General features: G+C 35.5%; 1 protein-coding gene across 7 annotated transcripts in view; it reads left to right on the top strand.

Annotated features, from left to right (window-relative positions):
• Positions 1 to 18,824, top strand: part of CCDC178 (coiled-coil domain containing 178) — a 516,828-nt gene that overhangs the window by 61,322 nt on the left and 436,682 nt on the right. For all 7 annotated transcript variants that reach the window (XM_054537776.2, XM_054537781.2, XM_054537780.2 and 4 more), the window contains one exon: positions 11,745 to 11,884. In XM_054537776.2, coding sequence (XP_054393751.1) covers positions 11,745 to 11,884 — 140 coding nt within the window. The remainder of the gene's footprint in view (positions 1 to 11,744; positions 11,885 to 18,824) is intronic.

The raw sequence follows: 18,824 nt of genomic DNA, 5'->3' as shown, positions 1-18,824 counted from the left end.
CAAGATACTGGAATATCTATGTGCTATTGTGGTACAGAGATATTTAAGAAACAACCCTCACAAAAAGTGTAAAATCTTGTAGGCCAAATAAAATATGTGAAGGATAATCATAAATTGAAAGAAAAATAAATAGAATATAAATGTATACAACAATTTTTACAATACAACATAAAATAATAGTTACATAGTGTATCAGTGGAGATGACACAAGGAAGTACATGCCAAATGAACACCATGGATGACAGATATCTTCAGTATTTTGACTAAGACCAATCTGCATGGTCTCCAAGCATTAAGAAAAAGGTTAATGGATCAGGAGAGATTTGAACTGAATTTTAAAGAATGCATTTGTATATGGAAAAAAAGGCGAGGATAAAATTTAAGAAAGTAGAATAGAATGTGTCAACAATGAGAAAATAACACAAGATTTAGAAAGCATAGATGTATTTGTCTATAGCATAGGGAGAATTCAGGAATGTGAAGATGGTTCAGAGAAAGGTAGAAATGACTGAGGTGCAATTAAGAAGGATTTTGAATTTCAGGCTCAAGAGTATTAACTTCATTTTCTCAGTGTCTGGTTATATATATATAAAACCAGAGTAGGGAAGTTACTGACTAAATTCTTTGCTTACAAAGTCTGAGCATGCAACACAGAATTATTTGGCTACAGGAATTTTCTGGCTATTGTGGTGGAGTGGGGCCCTCTCTGCTCCACACCCAGCTGGCTCTCCAGGCACTTAGAAACTGATTTTCTTATTACTATTGTTCAGGCTTATTGTAACAAGGTCCTGATCTAATTAAGATCAATGAATATGAAAGAGATTAGAGACATATTACAAAATAAGTGTTAAGATTTGGTGACTGACTAATACTTACAGGGACTGACTATTCTTTCTATATTAATATAGGAACTTGAATGAGAAGATGGAGGATTCAAATGTGATTTAACTGTTCCAAACTTTCATAACTGCAATAGAGATGTAAAAAGAAAAGAGGTTAAATGGAGGGGAGATGAGTTTAGTTTTACAGATAGTAGACATGCCTAGATGTGTGAATGAAGTTGGTCCCTTTAAGACTATCTCTGGCTTTCTGGCCTTGACTAAATCCGAATGTTTAAAACCAAATAAAGTTGTTGCTTTTTCTTCAAGATGGCAGATTAGGGGCTCTTAGCATGCCTTGGCCACTTGGAAAAAGCAAGATAGTGCATAAAGATCAACTCTCTGAGTGTTAATTCAAGAAGGAATATGAGAATCCACCAGAATGTGAAGGACATTGCAATTCCCAGGGAGGAGAATGCAGGCTAACAGCCTCCATGATGGCATCTGGGTGTTAAAAGTGAGTGAAACTCCAGTACACAGGAGAGTCAGAAAGGCTCCCTCTGTGATTTACCTTTCCACTAGGGATCTGAGCAACCCAGGCTGAAGGAGCACACTTTGTTTCCCCCAAGCCCTGGAGCTAACTTGGAAAGAGGCATAGAGACACTGTGAGGGAAAGACACTGGGAAAAGCTGCAGGTACTTTCTTAGACCCAGCACTGAGAGCAGGAGGCCATTTTTAATCTGGGTGCACACAAACTCAGCCATTCTTTGGTGACTCAGCAACGTGTCTGCACAGGCATGTTAGTCTCAGACCAGAAATTGGAGTACTACTTTGCTTTCTCTGGAGCAGGATATGTGCCTCTACAGCCAGAAATATGGAAAGTGCTTAATTAGTAGGTGCTGGAATTGTGTTCTCCCTCATCACAGGCCGGGGGCAGGAGCAGAGCTACCACAGTCCAGCTTCTCCTGGATGATGAGACTTGCAATCAGGATCAGCTTGGCAACCTGGAACTGGTTGTATCTATCTATGCTGGGTGCCCCATCCTGCTTTCCTGAGACTGTGGTGCAGCAGGACCCTCTGCATTCCACCCCCGGATAGAAATCCAGTCATTCAGAGTACCCACTTGCCTGGACCAGCAGCCTAAGCTGGCCTTCTCTTTATAGATATACATTGTGGTACAGTGCAGCCCTCTCTGCTCCACACCCAGCCAGTTCTCCAGGCATTCAAAATACACCCTCACCTGGATTAGCAGCCTGAGTTGTACTACCCTTCCCATGCATAGATCATGGTGCAGTAGGGCTCTCACTACTCTTAGTGAGATCCCTGGAGATCACTTAGGCAGATCTCCAGGCATTTGGAGCACCCACTCACCTGGAACAGCAGCCTGATCCACCCTACCTTTCTTGTGCAGAGATCTTGTTTGGGGGTTCACTTTGCTTCATGCAAAGGCAGATCTTCAGACATCTGGAACACCCCAATCACCTAGAGTTGGAGTTTAAGCCACCCTCCACCTTGCAGAGAACTTAGGAAGGAGGAAGTTTCCTGCTCCCTGTCTAGGCACACCTCTGGGTACCTAGAGGCTGCCTACTGGATTTTCTAGTAAGCACTCAGTTCTAGTGCTTATTCTGGCCACTGGGGGACCTATAGGTGGACCTGCCAGAGTTTCCTGCCCATCTAGAGGGAACTCAGACTGTATACTCCAGGAATCATCCTATTGCATAAAGCAACAAAGAGCTTCTCCCAGTAAACAAGAATCAAGTGTATACCCAGCAACGTTGGCCACAGCTGGCTGCTACCCATAAGTGGCATCTATTGGCTTGTAGGCATCTATTGTATTGAATTGCACAGCCTAATAGAAAACCTGCTGACAGAGGTGCATAGCACTATAGAACCAAAACCAAAAGACCCTACACACCATTCTCTACAATCACACTCCTAGGGAGGGGATTAGGGAAATGGAAAGATATATATATATATGTGTGTGTATATATATATATATATAGCAAAGAAATAAAAATAAATAAAAAGAAAAACTCCTACCTGCATGAAAATATTTACAAAATTTAGAGTTGCCAGCATCTCCAGATGAGAAGAAACTAATCCTACTGAAACTATTACAAAATATCAAAGGGGAAAGACTCCTCCCAAACTAATTCTACAAAGCCAACATCACCCTGATACCAAAACCTTGCAAAGACACAATGAAAAAAGAAAACAACAGGCCAATATCCCTGATGAACATAAATACTAAAATCCTCAACAAAATACTAGCAAACTGAATCCAGCGGCACATCAAAAAGTTAATTCACTGTGATCAAGTAAGGCTTTATTCCTGGGATGCAAATTTGGTTCAACATATGCAAATCAATAAAGTAATTCACCACATAAATTGAATGAAAAACAAAAACATTATGAATCATCTCAGTAGATGTGGAAAAAGCTTTTGATAAAATCCAACATCACTTCATGATAAAAATGTTCAAGAAACTAGGTATAAAATGAATATACCTCAAAATAATAAGAGCCATCTATGACAGACCCACAGCCAGCATCATACTGAATGAGCAAAAATGGAAGAATTCCCCTTTAGAACTGGGAGAAGATGAGCATGCCCATTCTGACTACTATTCAACATAGTATTGGAAGTCCTTGCCATAGTAATCAGGTGAGAGAAAGAAATAAAAGGCATCCAAACAGGAAGATGTCAAAAAGAAGTCATTGTCCCTTTGCTGACAATAGGATTGTATACCTAGAAAACCCTAAAGACCCTACCAAAAGGCTTCTAGAACTCATAAGCAGTAAAGTTTCACAGTACAAAATTAATGTACAAAATTCAGCAGCAATTCTATATACTAAGAATGTTCACGCTGAAAAGCAAATCAAGAATGCTGTTCCATTTCCAATAGTCACAAAATAATAAAATATCTAAGAATGCCTCTAACCAGGAGGTGAAAGATCTCTACAGAGAGAAGTACGAAACACTGCTGAAAGAAATCATAGATGACACAGACAAATGGAAAAATATTCTATGCTCATGGATTGAAAGAATCAATGTCGATTAAATGGCCGTATGGCTCAAAGCAATCTACATATTCAATGCTATTTCTATAAAGTTACCAATGTCATTTTTTACAGAACTAGAAAAAAAACTATTTTAAAATTCATACAGAACCAAAGAAGAACTGAAACAGTCTAAGCAATTCTAACCAAAAAGAACAAAGCTGGAGGCATCATTGTACCTGTCTTTATACTACATAGCTACAGTAACTAAAACAGCGTGGTCCTGGTACAAAAATGGATGTATAGATCAATGGAACAGAATGGAGAACCTAGAAGTAAAACCTCACACCTGCATCCATCTCATTTTTGTCAAAGTCAACAAACATAAGCAATGGGGAAAGCATTCCCTATTCAGTAAATGGTGCTGAGATAGCTAGCTAGCCATAGGCAGAAGATTGAAATTGGACCCCTCCCTTTCACTGTATACAAAAATTAACTTAAAATAAACTAACGATTTAAATGTAAGACCTCAAACTATAAGAATCCTAAAAGAGAACCTAGGAAACACCATTCTGGGTATCAGTCTTGGGAGAGAATTTGTGACTAAGTCCTGAAAAGCAATTACAGGAAAACAAAACATTGACAAGTGGGATTTAATTAAACTAAAAGTCTTTTGGACAGCAAAAGAAACTACCAACAGAGTAAACAGGCAACCTACAGAATGGGAGAAAATATTCACAAACTATGCATCTGACAAAAGCCTAATATCCTGAATCTATAAGGAACTTAAAAAAATTTACAAGCATAAAACAACCCTATTAAGAAGTGGGCAAAAGACATAAACACTTTTCAAAAGAAAACGTACACATGGCCAACAAGCATGTGAAAAAATGTTCAATATCACTCATCATTAGAGAAATGCAAATGAAAACCACAATGAGATAGCATCTCATACCAGTCAGAATGGCTATTACTAAAAAGCCAAAAACAACAGATGCTGGCAACTCTGCAGAGAAAAGAAAATTGTTATACACTGTTGGTGGGAATGTAAATTAGTTTAGCCACTATGGAAAGCAGTTTGGAGATTTGTCAAATAACTAAGAGCTGAACTAGCATTCAACCCAGCAATCCTGTTACTGGATGTATATCCAAAAGAAAATAAATCATTCTACCAAAAAGACAATGCACTCGTTTGTTCATCACAGCATTATTCACAATAGCAAAGACATAGAATCAATCTAGGTGTCCATCAATGGTGGATTGGATAAAGAAAATGTGGTGCATATACACCATGAAAAACTATACTGCTATAGAACAGAATGAAATCAAGTTATCTGCAGCAACATGGATGCAACTGGAAGCCATTATCCTAAGTGGGTTAGCACAGGAACAGAAAACCAAATATTTCATGTTCTCACTTATAAGTTCGGAGCTAAACAATGGGTACTCATGGACATAAAGATGGCATCAATAGACACTAGGGATTACTATAGGGAAGAGAGAGGGAGGGGGCCAAAGGTTAAAAAACTAACCATTATGTACTATGCTCAATACCTGGGTGACAGAAGCAATCATACCCCAAACCTCAGCATTACACCATATACCTGTGTAACAAACCTGCATATGCATTCCCTGAATCTAAAATGAAAGTCAAAATTATAAAAAAGAAAAAAAGAATCCAAACAGATTGTGGACAGAGGGAAGCCTAATTAAAAGTTTTATTTTGAAACATCTTTACTTTCTTATCATTCTGTTACAGTAGGTAGCCTCTCAGGTATGAGCAGGGCAAAAGAGGGCTCTCCCATCCTGCCCACGCCCTCCCCGCCCCTCCCCCAACACACCAGGAGTGTTGGGTGACCATCAGGTGATGGTCAAGCAGTTGTTAACTGTTTATCTAAAGTAATAACTGCTCACAGCCAGTGCCAGAGAAAGGCAGTCTCCTAATAGAAAACACCTTAAACTCATCATCAGCTTCCCGATAAAATCTCAGGAGTGGGGAGAAGTAATGCAGTATCTTGGAAGTATGCCAACGTATAAAAACTCAAGTCCATAAGTCAAGCTGCGCACTTGGTTTCTCAAGTCGCCTTCTTGGCCTTTATCCAAGCTGTACTTTTCTTCTTTTCTTTCCTTCCTTTCCTTACTGTCCTAAAGCTTTTTAATAAAACTTCCATTCCTGTTCTGAAACTTGCCTTGGTCTATCCTTCTGCCTTATGCTTCTCAGTCGAATTATTTTGTCTGAGGAGGCAAGAATTGAAGTGGCTGCAGACCAGTATAGATTTACCACCAGTAACTTGGATACCTTCCACTAATAACAGTTCTTTTGCTTTTCAAATCATTTCTGAGGATCCTCTGTACCAGGCATCATTTTCACTGCTTGTACTGTATCAGATCCCTTCCATATTGAAGCTCCTGTGGATGCCTCCTTTATCCCTTCCAGCTTTATGTCTGATCATACAAATGTGTCCCTTTTGTTCCATAGCCTTTTTGCTTTGGCATTTTAATTTACTGTTGTGAATGTATTTCCTTGTTTGTGGTATATCAGCTTCTCAATGGGTACATTTTAGTTTTATCTATCATGCTTCTCCCATTCTGCATAGGATTCTGCAGGCCCAGACCTCCCTTCCTTACTGTCAATGCCAGGATGGGAGTCTAGGAAGGACAGATTTGGGAAATTTGTACATTTGGCAAGGAGCTCAGGACAAGGTTAACTCTAAAGCTGTTTAGTTGAGAGTTAAGCACTTAAATGAGATGATCAAAGGAGAAAATGTAGAGGAAAAGATTATTTCTTATCAAATAGTCATGTTTAAGGAATATGAGGAAAAATAGGTGAACAGGAAGCTAGAGAAAGTTATTAAAAGAACATTTCAAGGAAGGGCTGTCTACAATGTTTTTTAGTATAAAAAGTTAAAGTAGGAGAACAATGCAAGGTTATTGAGTTCTGTCACTAGGATATGCTTAGTGGTCTTTTTTATAAAACAGATATATGGAGGTACAATTTAAATGCAATAAAATCCACTCATTCACAGTGTACAAGTGAATGACTTTTGACAAACACACACATCCATTTAACCACCACCTCAAACACTGTATAGAAATTTCCATCTTTCCAGAAAGTTCATTCATGCCCCCTCTACAGACAAGATTCCTTTAACTCACTCCCACAACTCCAGTATGATTTTAGTTTTACCATTCTAACATTTCAAATAAATGAAATTATGCCACTTGTACTCCTTTGTGCCCAACTTTTCCAGACTTAGGAAATTGTAATATTCATCCATGCTGTTTCATATATCAGTAGTTTGTTCATTTTTATTGATCAATACTGTTCCCTTGTATAATATTGCACAATTTATTTAGCCTTCAATGGAAATTTGAGATTTTTTCAATTTTTGACTATCATCAAAAAAGCTATTATGAATATTCACCTGCAATTCTTTTTGTGGACATATTTTTATTTGTCATGGGGAAATATAAAGAAGAGGAATGCTGAGTAATATGGTAGGTTTAACTTTTATAAGAAATTGCCAAATTGTTTTCCAAAGTGTTTAAACAATTTTACATTTCCACTAGCAATGTATAAATTCCAGTTGTTCTATATCCTCTGTGATACTGGTCATTGCCAACCTTTAAAATTTTAGACATTATAGTGTGTATGTGAAGTTGTATTGAACTGTTAGTTAAATTTGCATTTTCTTGATGACTATGAGTAATAATGTTAAGCATCTTTTCACATTGCATTAGTCATTTGTATATTGTCTTTTGTGAAGAGTCCAAGTCTTATGCCTATTTTCTGAATATTAAGTTGTGAATTTTCTCTGCACATTCTGGGTAGAAGTTATTGGTCAGGGATTCTATGCCATATGTCAGAGGGGCCTCCCACGTGGGTTTCTGAGGCTCTTCTCTGCATTGCTCTGTCTTCTTGAGTTCCTGCCCTCTTCCAGATGTTTCCACTGTCCATGAAACTCATATTTACTTTTCAACTCAGCGGGATTACTGTGCTCTGTTTTTCTCTCAGATCTCTTTATTGCAGTTGGGAAGCTGTCCCTTGGCAGAGAGCTTGGTGATTGTGGGACTCCACCTTATCAATTTCCCTTTTCTCAGAAATGAAAACCTTGAACTGCCCATTTTTCGAAGTCCGAAATCAGTTGTCTCATATTTTAAAATCCAGATTTAGAGTTGCTTATAACTGGAGAAGTAATTCCATATCAGTTACTCCTTTGTGGATGGTAGTTGATATACTGCTTAGTGGGATGTAAGAATGAATTTTTCAGGGAGAGAACAAAAATCAGATTACAGCCAGGTAAAAAGTTTAAAAAATGATAGAGGATTTGTTTATTCATTTATTCAATAATTGTTTAAGGCACTTACTATAGTTGTTCTCTGGAAAGAACTTCATGGGGAAGATAGATAGGAAAACATAAATGTGATAACAGCAGAGTGCAATGTGATCCATTCTTAGAAATGAAAACTGCTATAAGTGCACTCAAATGTCTGAAAGAGCTGAGTATTCCTCATAGGCAAGGAACCTTGTAAGATGGATCTTAATATTTGTATATAAATTGTAATTTGAAGAAGAGATCAGATGAGGATATTGCGGCTGCCAGTATAAACAGTTCATTAAAAAAATTGCTAGTCAAAGCAAAATTTGATATAGAATAATAGCTATAGGAAGTGGTCAGGCAAGGTAGTGGGGAGACCTGTGAATATACAAGGCAAGTAAAAAAAATTGTATTGAAGTTGCAGATTTTGAACAGAAGAAAATGGCAGTAAGTAAACACCAAACAGGGGCATTGCACATTGACTAAAGTTAGAGTAGAAGCAGTTTTTAGCCACTTCCGACTCGGAGAGTCTATGTGTATTATTCTGGATATTTAGTGATAAATGTCTCCAGTTTAAGGTCTAATGAAAATGTGATAACTCTAATGTCAGTGAAAGGTGTTTTTATTTTTCTCATGTATAACAAAACTAAAGAGATCTTTGTTTTCCATAAAAGATTAAAGATGCTTTATGTTCATCATGAAAGAGTCTTTGCATAGAGGACAAATTATTTTTAACCTCAAGAGCACTGACTTATGTTACATTTTGGAAAGAAAATCAAGATGTTAAAAGGGATAACAATGTGAAAAGGAAATATGTGTTCAGCAGAGTTTTTCCTAAGCATTCTGAATTGAGATAAAGGGATGACAGAATAATTGGGGTAATGTACATAAAGGAAGCACATATACAAAGCAGAAGAAAAGGAAGAACTCTTGTGATAAAATGTTGAATTATTGGAGATGGGTGAATAAATTATATAAGGATCAAATTCATTGAGCAGTAAGAGTTGACAGTTTATAAACATAGTCTATTTCGTTTGCCCACACAAACAACTAGTTGATATTTTTTCTCAAATGGAAGTTTCATGTTGCAGAGTCTCAGCAAACCTCAACTCTGGCTTGGAGCCAGGAGGACCTTGTCTTTTATGCATTAATTCTGGGCAAGGAAGTTGGAGTCAGGGGCATGTTCAGAGAGGATGAAAGTCTTGCCGAGCTTAGTTATTTATATACTCACACTGACCATTTGTGCACAGGCTTCACAAGGAGGAGCTCCCTTGATTTATGTTTGGAATTTTAGGTGAAAAATATCTTATGTAACATCCTACCAATACATTAATTTATTAAGTAAGAAATCTGAGACCTAAAGACTGAATTGTTTTAGCTAAAGATGTGCAGCTAGTTATCAGTTCAGTCAAGAAAATACAGACACCTAGTTCAGCTGTCTTTTGATTATATCATGCTGTCACCCTAAACTGAGTAAAATTCTTAAAAATTGAGAGTTTTAACTTATGCCATGCTTGCAATGAAATAAAAAGTGTAACATGAACCACTGAATTTTGGTTCAATCTTGTGCTACTTAGGATGTCATGTCTTTTACAGATTTTAGTGCAAATTTAAGTTCATAGTACGTGATTCCCATTACTTTACCATATGTTATATATTCAACCTAAACCATAGGAGTGCTATGAAAATTAATTAATATTCCATAAATAAGTTGAGAGTGGCACAGTCAAGAAAAATATAAAAGGAATCATTACTATTCTTGTTTCACCACATTTAATGAAGCAAAACAAATGTTTTGACTGTAACAGTGACTGCTTGTTTGTTAAATGTGTATCAAAACCTTCTTATTTCTAAAGGGAAGGCCAACATGCCCTTATCAAGATATTTGGATAGGAGATCAATATGCAATTTTTACTAGATTGTTCTTTTGGTCTTTTGACTATTATATATATGTGTGTGTGTGTGTGTGTGTGTGTGTGTGTGTGTATGTTTATGAACTAAAGAGGAAAGATGGACTGTAACACAAAAAAAATAGTTATAGCAAGTATATGTGTTCAGAGTATGGTCAAAGCAAACTAAAAGACATAGGATACCAGCACTGATATTATGAAGGAGCATTCAAAATTTAAAAACAAGCAAAACATTTGGGATGCCCTGAAATATATTTTTAGTACTATTTCTCTTTATTTTGCCATACTTTTAAAATATAAAAACAGCCTTCACAGCTTATACTCCATAACCAGGGAGATTTAGTTCAAGTCTCTGTTCTCCTACCTACCTGTTCCATAGACTTAGACAAGTTATATAATTTATCTAAACCTTGATTTCCTCATCTATGAAATCAAGATAATAATCCCATTTTATAAGATTGTTGTGGGGATTAAAAAATGTGGCATCAAAAATTTTTAGCTTAGCTTTATGTCTGGCACATATTTTTAGTGCTCATAAAAAGGTCACTGTTATATATATGTGTGTGTATGTGTATATATACATATATACATATATACACACATACACATATATATGAGAGAGAGTCGAACATTGTAGAATAGACTGAACATGCCATATATAAATGAAACATGCCATTTTTACAAGAGATTGTGTTTCTAGAGGAAGATATTATAAGGCTTCATTTAAAAGATATTTAAAAGATTGCAGTTTAAATGAAGATATCAAAAATATTTACCATCTCTGTGGGTTGGCATTGAAACAAAACACAACAGGATTATTTCTCTGTTCCCTCAAGGTCGATTGAAATGAGGACATCACACTGTTCTCATTGAGGCGCTGAGCATATTTTGTGTCTCCCATTTAAGATCAGTGATTGCAACTATAATCCAGCCCAATAGAGTCCTTAGAGTCAAAAGGACTGCAAGTAAGCACTTTGGTAGAGTTTCATGGACAACTTTGCTGTGCTTCTGCAACCTTCAGTCAATTTGGGACATGCCAGGATTAGAATCACTGAGGCACATCGGACTGAGTGGATTTTATGATGAGTACAGCTTGAATACTATAGTGAGAACATCAATCACTCTTCGCATAAGACTCTAATTTCCAGAAATGGAAGGTAGAAAATGAGGTTATTATGAGGATGAAGGAGACCTGCTTTTATTTTTTTCAGCAAGAGAAACTCGTGCTGGATTTAAGGAAGAACTTCAATGCATGAGTAGTTGGATATTATTTACATTGAAAGAGAGCATCTCTTTGAAGGGAATATTAAAAATATATTTCAAAGTTATTTTTAAGAGATTCAGAATCTGTTTAGTAACACATGGGTCAACTGGTTTTTTTGCCTTTTTTTCCTTCATTTTTTCCAATGTTTAGTTCACGATGCTATGTTTTTCAACTTTGTTTGAAGTTTTATTTTGGCTTCTTGGGTTCATTTTTATTTGTTACAGAATTAAATCATAAATGGTTATTTTATTTTAGCTTGTACATTTTTTGAAGATTTGTTCTATAATTTTCTGACAGATTTCTCAGCCTCTCTATTAAGGAAACTAAGAGTATTAGCACTAATAAAGCAGAATTTTTTTTGCTTATTCTGAACATCAAAGTTTACTACTTTGTATAGAACGAGTAATGAACTTCTTCCATTTGTCCTCTTTAGGGGTGAATAAAGGCATTTACTTTAGCTACCCATGTCGACGTCACAGCTGTGCCGTAGTAAACATCCCAGCACCTTGTGTCAACAAAATGATTTCACACATCCAAGATGTGGAGTCCAAAATACAGGAGCATTTGAAAAGGGTAAGAGACTAATTTAAAATGCTGATATTTTGGTAAGCTTTATCGACCCTCTGAGGATTGGTTACTTAAAGAACCCAGGAAACTCTTTGGACTTTTTAAATGATAATTGGAATGCTTTTTAAGAATCTTTGCTCGGTTGCATAATTTACTAGTCTAGACATGTTTTTGATAGTCTCACTCCAGAAGGGTGAAACGACCTTATTAAATCGATGTTTTTTTCCCTACCTGTTTGTTCTTTATACAGAGGCAATCATGCTAAGTAGTAATTTCCATAAGCCAACTTCACTAGTAAATTAAGTAGTATTTACATACTTTTTGGGACACTAAACTGATTAGATGATTAAATTGGTGTATAAAAGGACAGTGTGCCCTTTTTAATGAGTTGTTTTATTCTAAAGAAATGCTTAATAGTTCTATTGAAAAGGAATATAATGATTCTATGTCTTTTTAACCTGTTAAAAGTTTGCCTTTATTATTCTGAAGGGAGTTCAATCTTGAAAGGCAATTATTTTCAAAGGATGATTTAAGAATGACAAAAATACCACTTCTCATACCTTTTATTAAGATTATATTTCTGAACAACTAATGCAGAATTAGACTGCTCAAATGGGGGATCAATTTTCCAGAGACCTGTGCTATTTTTTTTTCTCTCCACTGTTACTGGATCTGGCTCAGCAAACATTCTGATGGGCCACTCACAATTCTCAGTCTAGGATGTCACCTCTTTTGTTAGAGATCATTAGAGTACAGTCTTCAAGACTGCAGGCTTTAGAGTGAACTTAGATGGGAATGAAGAGATAATGATATTATATTAGAACAAGTACCAGCAAATGATATGCACTCAATATATATTTGTCACCATTACTTCTATATTATTTATATCATTCTATATCTGCATTATGTTACCTTTGTTGTTTCTATATTTCTCCAAATCAGATTACCCCTTCAGGAAATGCTTTATAGGTCACAGGACTGATGGTGTCCTGGGCTTTGAAGACTATGGCAAGGAAATAAAGAGAAGAAATTAATATTTATTGCTATGATATGCTGTATACTTCCTATGAGTTTTAATTAACAATTACCCGTGTTGTTAAAAATGATAAAAATCATAGGTATTTTAATAAATAATTATAACAACTACCACTTATTAAAATGGTATAATGGTATTTTAATAAATAATTAAAACAGGTATTTTAATAAATAATTATAACAGCTACCATTGATTTAAAAACTAATATAAGTCAGACATTATGTTTTACTACATCATTGCTCTTAGACCTTACAAAACTACTATTGAATGGTTATTGTTATACCTAATTGATAGATAGGGAAATAGTAATTTAAAACAATTCAGCAACTTGTTCAAGGTCACAAGGCAGAATTGGGATTCAAACACCCTCTGTCTGTTTTCAAAGCCCATATTCTTTCCTGAATCCGACTTGGTGCTCTGAACAGTTGATAAACTGTTAGATACTATGGATAATAGGCCAGGTAAAATATTACCTTAGATAAAATAGCTTACAAAATAAGCCAAGATATTTTACATCTTATCTTTAAAAAAACTGAAAAAAGAGCTATTCTCATGTAAATACATTGAAAAACCTCAAAAAAGGAGAAGCACCAGGGCTGACTTCTTTGCTGTTGTCTTCTGGGGCCTAGATTAGTGCCAGATAAATAGTAGGCACTCAATAACTGTCTGTTGAATAAAAAAGTAAATGAAGATCTAAGATCTAAAACAGAACCTTTCTTTTCTGCATACATCTGAGGCACCTATCCACTCCGTATAGTAATGGTGATTTATGTACCTAACATCTCCTATTTTCTAGGCATTTAATAAATATTTATTGTTTTGCCCTTTATAGAAATTCTACTGTACAGGTGAGAATTCTAGGGCATAGAAAAGTCAAATACCTTACATGTACACATCACACAGGTAGTGAGCACTACAGCTGGAATTTGTACTTAGTTCCATCTGACTCCAAAGTCCATTCAACTTCTGTTTTATATCCTTGGAGAGACCTTAATTCTTATTTCAGAGAATATTAGTTGGTTGGTATTTTGAAAAGAAATACACAATAACAATGATAGAAAAGTACACTTCTAGACAAAAACTTCAATAATGATAATACTTTGTTTATAAATAAATAAATACAAGTTTTATCTGAAAGGAGATTCATTATGGAATAAATGCTAATGACAAACTTTCTGTTAATTTTCAAGGTTATTTTGTAGATTTTCTATTTTCTATATTTAAAAATTATCTTATTTTGTTTTATTATTGACTGTGCAGTTAGATTTGCTACTGTTGAACTAGTAAATAGAACATAAGTAGTATGTTTGGTGCAATGATGAGGACTATCCATTAGATATTTAGTTCAAATCTATGCAGTATTTGAACTAATATTTTAAGAATGAACTGGTGGCCAGCTATCTTTTTGAAAGATGAAAAATTTTTTCTGACTAACCTATCACAATAAGAAAAAAATCCCATTATCACATGGAAAAAGTGATAATATTACCAAAAAGTGATAATATTACCAAAAAATGTTGGTAATATTAGACAACCTTACATTGACATAGGAACTTAAATTTTCTCAAAAATAAAATTAAGCAGGCACAACTGGAAAGAACTCTTTAAAAGATAGCTTCTGATATTTTGAAATCAAAGCTAATAGCATCTAATATTTCCAAATAAGTAAATAAAGATCATAATTCAGAATTAACCTAAGCATAAATCCTCACGTCACATAAAATGAGTTAGTGTGTAAGAAATATTTAAAATGGCAATCCTCCATCTATTCTCTATATTCATGAGTTCAATTGTTTTGATTTTTTAGATCCCACGAGAAAGTGAGAACATGTGATGCTTGTCCTTCTGTGCCTGCTTATTTCACATTGCGTGCCTGGATCAAAACATCGCACGTTCCCCATAAATATATACACCTACTATGTACCCACAAAAATTACAAATATAGAAAATTTTAAAAATATTTAAAATGAATAATTACCTGCAGAAAATACTAAATATGAATATGTACTGGGTGCATTTTTCCTCCAGAATGCCTGAGGGAAATGCAGAAAAGGGATATTTCTTCTCAACATTTTTGCCACTTAACATTTTACCCAGTAAAGTTGTCAACTGACCGTAACTTTTAGAGGAAGTGGAACATTCTTCTGTCTGTAAATGTATCTGTATATACATATACGTGAATATATATTCATTCATCACCTACAGTCCCAGGCCTGTCTGATAACGTAGCTGGTGCTGGGGGAACAGCAGGACCACCCTTTCACCAGTTTCCAGGGGTTAGGCAGAGGGCAAAGCAAGGCAGAGGAACAATGCTTGGTGATTATCAGCTGGAGCCTTCACCCCAATTACATATAATATGTAGTCATCTGTGATTATGGTAATGGTTTTACAACTCTGTAAATACATTAAAAACCATGGATTTGTATACATTGGTGAACTCTAAGCTATGTAAATTATCTCAATAAAGCTATTATTATATCTGTATATATACATCTCCATCATGAATTGCCCAAAATTCTTATTTTGAGTTGTAGATCATTTGAATTCCTTTGGGTTTTAATGTTAGAGGTCAAAGCAAGCAACTGGCTTAATTATCTCTCTAAATTACCCAAATCTCATGTCTTATGACTCTAATTGTTAGAAAAGTTTGGTGCAATGATGAGGAAGGACAGGCTGGCCAATGAAGGGCCCAGCAACAAGCAAAAGAGAAAGGTGTATTTGCCAAGTGTAAGTTTATTTAAACCCCTCCTGCTGAGGTCTCACTATGCTGGCCTTGCTGATCTTGAACTGCTGGCCTCAAACAATCCTCCCTCCTCAGCCTCCCAAAAGGTTAGGATTACAGGCATGAGCCACCACGTCAGGCCCATTAGATAAAATTCTATAAGTAATTATAAAGCTTACATCTACCCTGGGTATAACATACACTGAATGAGTAAAAGATCAGTCTTTTATAATTTTCTGTCCACAGTGATTTCCAATGTAGTCAGAACACTCTGGACGCCTGTGGTTAGCAGCAATGCATCTGCCACGGACTTTTCTACCCACTCCAGTTTAATTGCAATTTGAATCTCCAGTGAAAAACTCTTCAGAGTGGAGTTACTATGAGAATTTTCCCTATATTTTGTTTTTGCAAAGAATCTGGAAACATCACACAATGATAAAAATAATCACCTGAATATCTTCTCATACAAATAAAAGACTCTTGTTTTATTTTTTCCTCTACCTTATTCTCTTAGACTGCCTAGACTGTAAATAGTTTTATTTAATTTAGAGTGAGCGCTACAGAATTAAAATTTTCCTCTTCATTTAATCAATATCCGTCATTAGGATGCTACTGTAATTTAAAAGAATAACACAGAGAGAAAGCATTTAAAAAACATTCTTTAAAATGTTAACAATATATTGTACAAAATTAATAACATCAACTATGATAATAAAGCTAATATTTATAAAATGTTTACCAAATATAGACTTATTAAACACTTAATATGCATAATTTCATTGAATTCTTATTAAAACCTTATTAGATAGAAACTGCCATTATTTCCAGTTGCAGATGAGGAAAATGATTTCAGAGGCTGATTTCTCCCGAGATCCAATGTCAGTGGCAGAGCCAGCATCCAGACCAGGTGTATCCGAGCTCTAAGCACATCCAGTTCAGCACTGTGCCATGACATCGTGTCCTTGACAGTGTGTCAGCTATTAAGACCAAAGACATGAATGTTAAAATGTTTGTCATTCTCATTGGAAAACTTGGCTCTTTTTATACCACTTCATATCTATTTTTTAACTCTGAAACCTAACATTTAACACCTGACTCTTTACTAAGTTTCTTATACTTTGAGTTCTCTCATTCTGTTAGTTCTATTGTATTTAAGTTGAAACTTATGAGCACTTCAAATGCTGATATATCTGGTTTCCTATTCTGTGGTGCCTATTTGCCTTTAGTTTCTTGCCTAATCAATTAATCTCTCTAAACATTCATCAATCGGAGTATTTGGTCCTTTACTTTTTATCCTGTCATCCTTCTAGTCTGACAAAATGCCAATCCCAAATATCTCTGATGGTCTGCCATCCCCACTCCCACCCCTGGTCTGCTGAATGGTACTGGAGAACATCACACAAAATTTAAGATATTATGTAACCATAGTCCCCACCCTCAATTGTACATTGTATAATGCCCTGAAATTATTGTTTGTCAATTGAAATTTTTCTAGTAGTCTGTGATGGCTACTCCAATCTTTTTTTGTTCAAACCTCTAAATCTTCTACCTCACAGCTCATTCATTTCTTTCTTTGCAAAAAAAAAAAAAAAATAGGAGCTACAACAGAAATGCCTCAAACTGTTGTTATCTCACCTATGAACATCCCTGAACTCCGCAAATATTGTTCTTTTTGTCCCCCACCCACCTAGAGCTGTTCCCCTCACTGCATTGCATATTATACCTTTGCAAGGATCTTGCTCCATCAGTTGTGTCTTCTCTCAGCATTCTCTTTAAAAATCTCCTTTTTTTCTTAACTCCTGTACACATTGAAGATACTGATGTATCTCCTATTTTTAAGAACATTTTAAAATTCTATACAGACCTTTAAATATCTCCCCTTGTCTTTCTTTCTCCATTCCACATAGCATCTGAAAGTTGCCTATATTTAGTATCTAATTCCGCACCTCTCAATCACTCATTTATTCTTTGCAGTCTAGAATTTTTCCCCATTCTAACGAAAATATTTTGAGCAAAGTAACCATTTATCTTTTTTTCTTTTATCTATTGGTACACATGCTCATACGTACATATACACATGTACTCCAACATTTTGTGGCTAGAATACAAGCATTTACGTGGTTACCATTCAGCAATTTGTTCTGGACCCAGCTGGGCAGTTTTGCTGGTTCTTGCCTGGGACCAATCATGTGGATACACACATCTGGTAGCACAACTGGGAATAATAATTAAAATGGTCTCACTCACATGGTTGTTGGCTGTTAGAGCATATTTCTTTTTTTTTTCTTTGTTAAAGTTTGTTTTATTGGAACTTTTGATAAGGAATCCTAGATTGCACTTTTATTTTTTATTTTTTTTATTACTATTATACTTTAAGTTTTAGAGCATATTTCAAGAGGACAAATCTCAACAGACAAGTGCTTAACAAAGCTTTGCCTGTGTCATGTATGCTGAAGTCCCACTGACCAAAGCAAAGCACATAGTCAATCCCACTGTTAATGCAGGAGAGTACTAGAGAAGACGTGGATCTAGAAGACAAGATTCTATGGGGACAATGTAGGTAGCAATCTATCAGTCCATTGCCACATGATTAATACTGCTCCCCAAATGCAAACTACAATGACCTTTTCTTCAAACAGTTTTATATCATTATGGTATGATGAATATCCATAATTACATGTTCTGTAACAGATCTGATACAGATGAAGTTCCTTGTGTGCAACTTATTTTGACCCATAGATCTATGAACTAAAGTGAAAAGTCAAATACTGCTCCTGCATACTTAGTATACACAGTGAAGAAGAGATAGAATAATCACAATAAACCTCTCATTCAAAAAGGGGAAGAATGAAGACATAGGGCTTTCACTGATCCATAAAATTCTGAATTTTATCAGCATATGGTGTCAGGTTCCCCAAATCTAGGACCAAGAAATTTTTTTTATTAGAACCCAGTTCTGCTCATTGGGAATAATTTATTGGTCTGTGGTTCTCACTGGCTGTTTGATTTACTCTCTGAACTCTTGGCTCCAGAGGTACTTTCATTTCTGTAGAAAATGGATCTGAGTTCCTATCTCAGACTTCTTCCTGCTTCTTATAAGTTGAGAGCTCAGAAACTTCTTTGCATTTTAAACTGTCTCTTGGTTTTTAGTCCAAGATGCCACAATTCTAATGAAAACTTTGAAGTTT

The sequence above is a fragment of the Pongo abelii genome, chromosome 17 (assembly GCF_028885655.2).
Source record: "Pongo abelii isolate AG06213 chromosome 17, NHGRI_mPonAbe1-v2.0_pri, whole genome shotgun sequence".
NCBI classification, from domain to species: domain Eukaryota; kingdom Metazoa; phylum Chordata; class Mammalia; order Primates; family Hominidae; genus Pongo; species Pongo abelii.
This window is presented reverse-complemented; position numbering and strand designations above follow the sequence as displayed.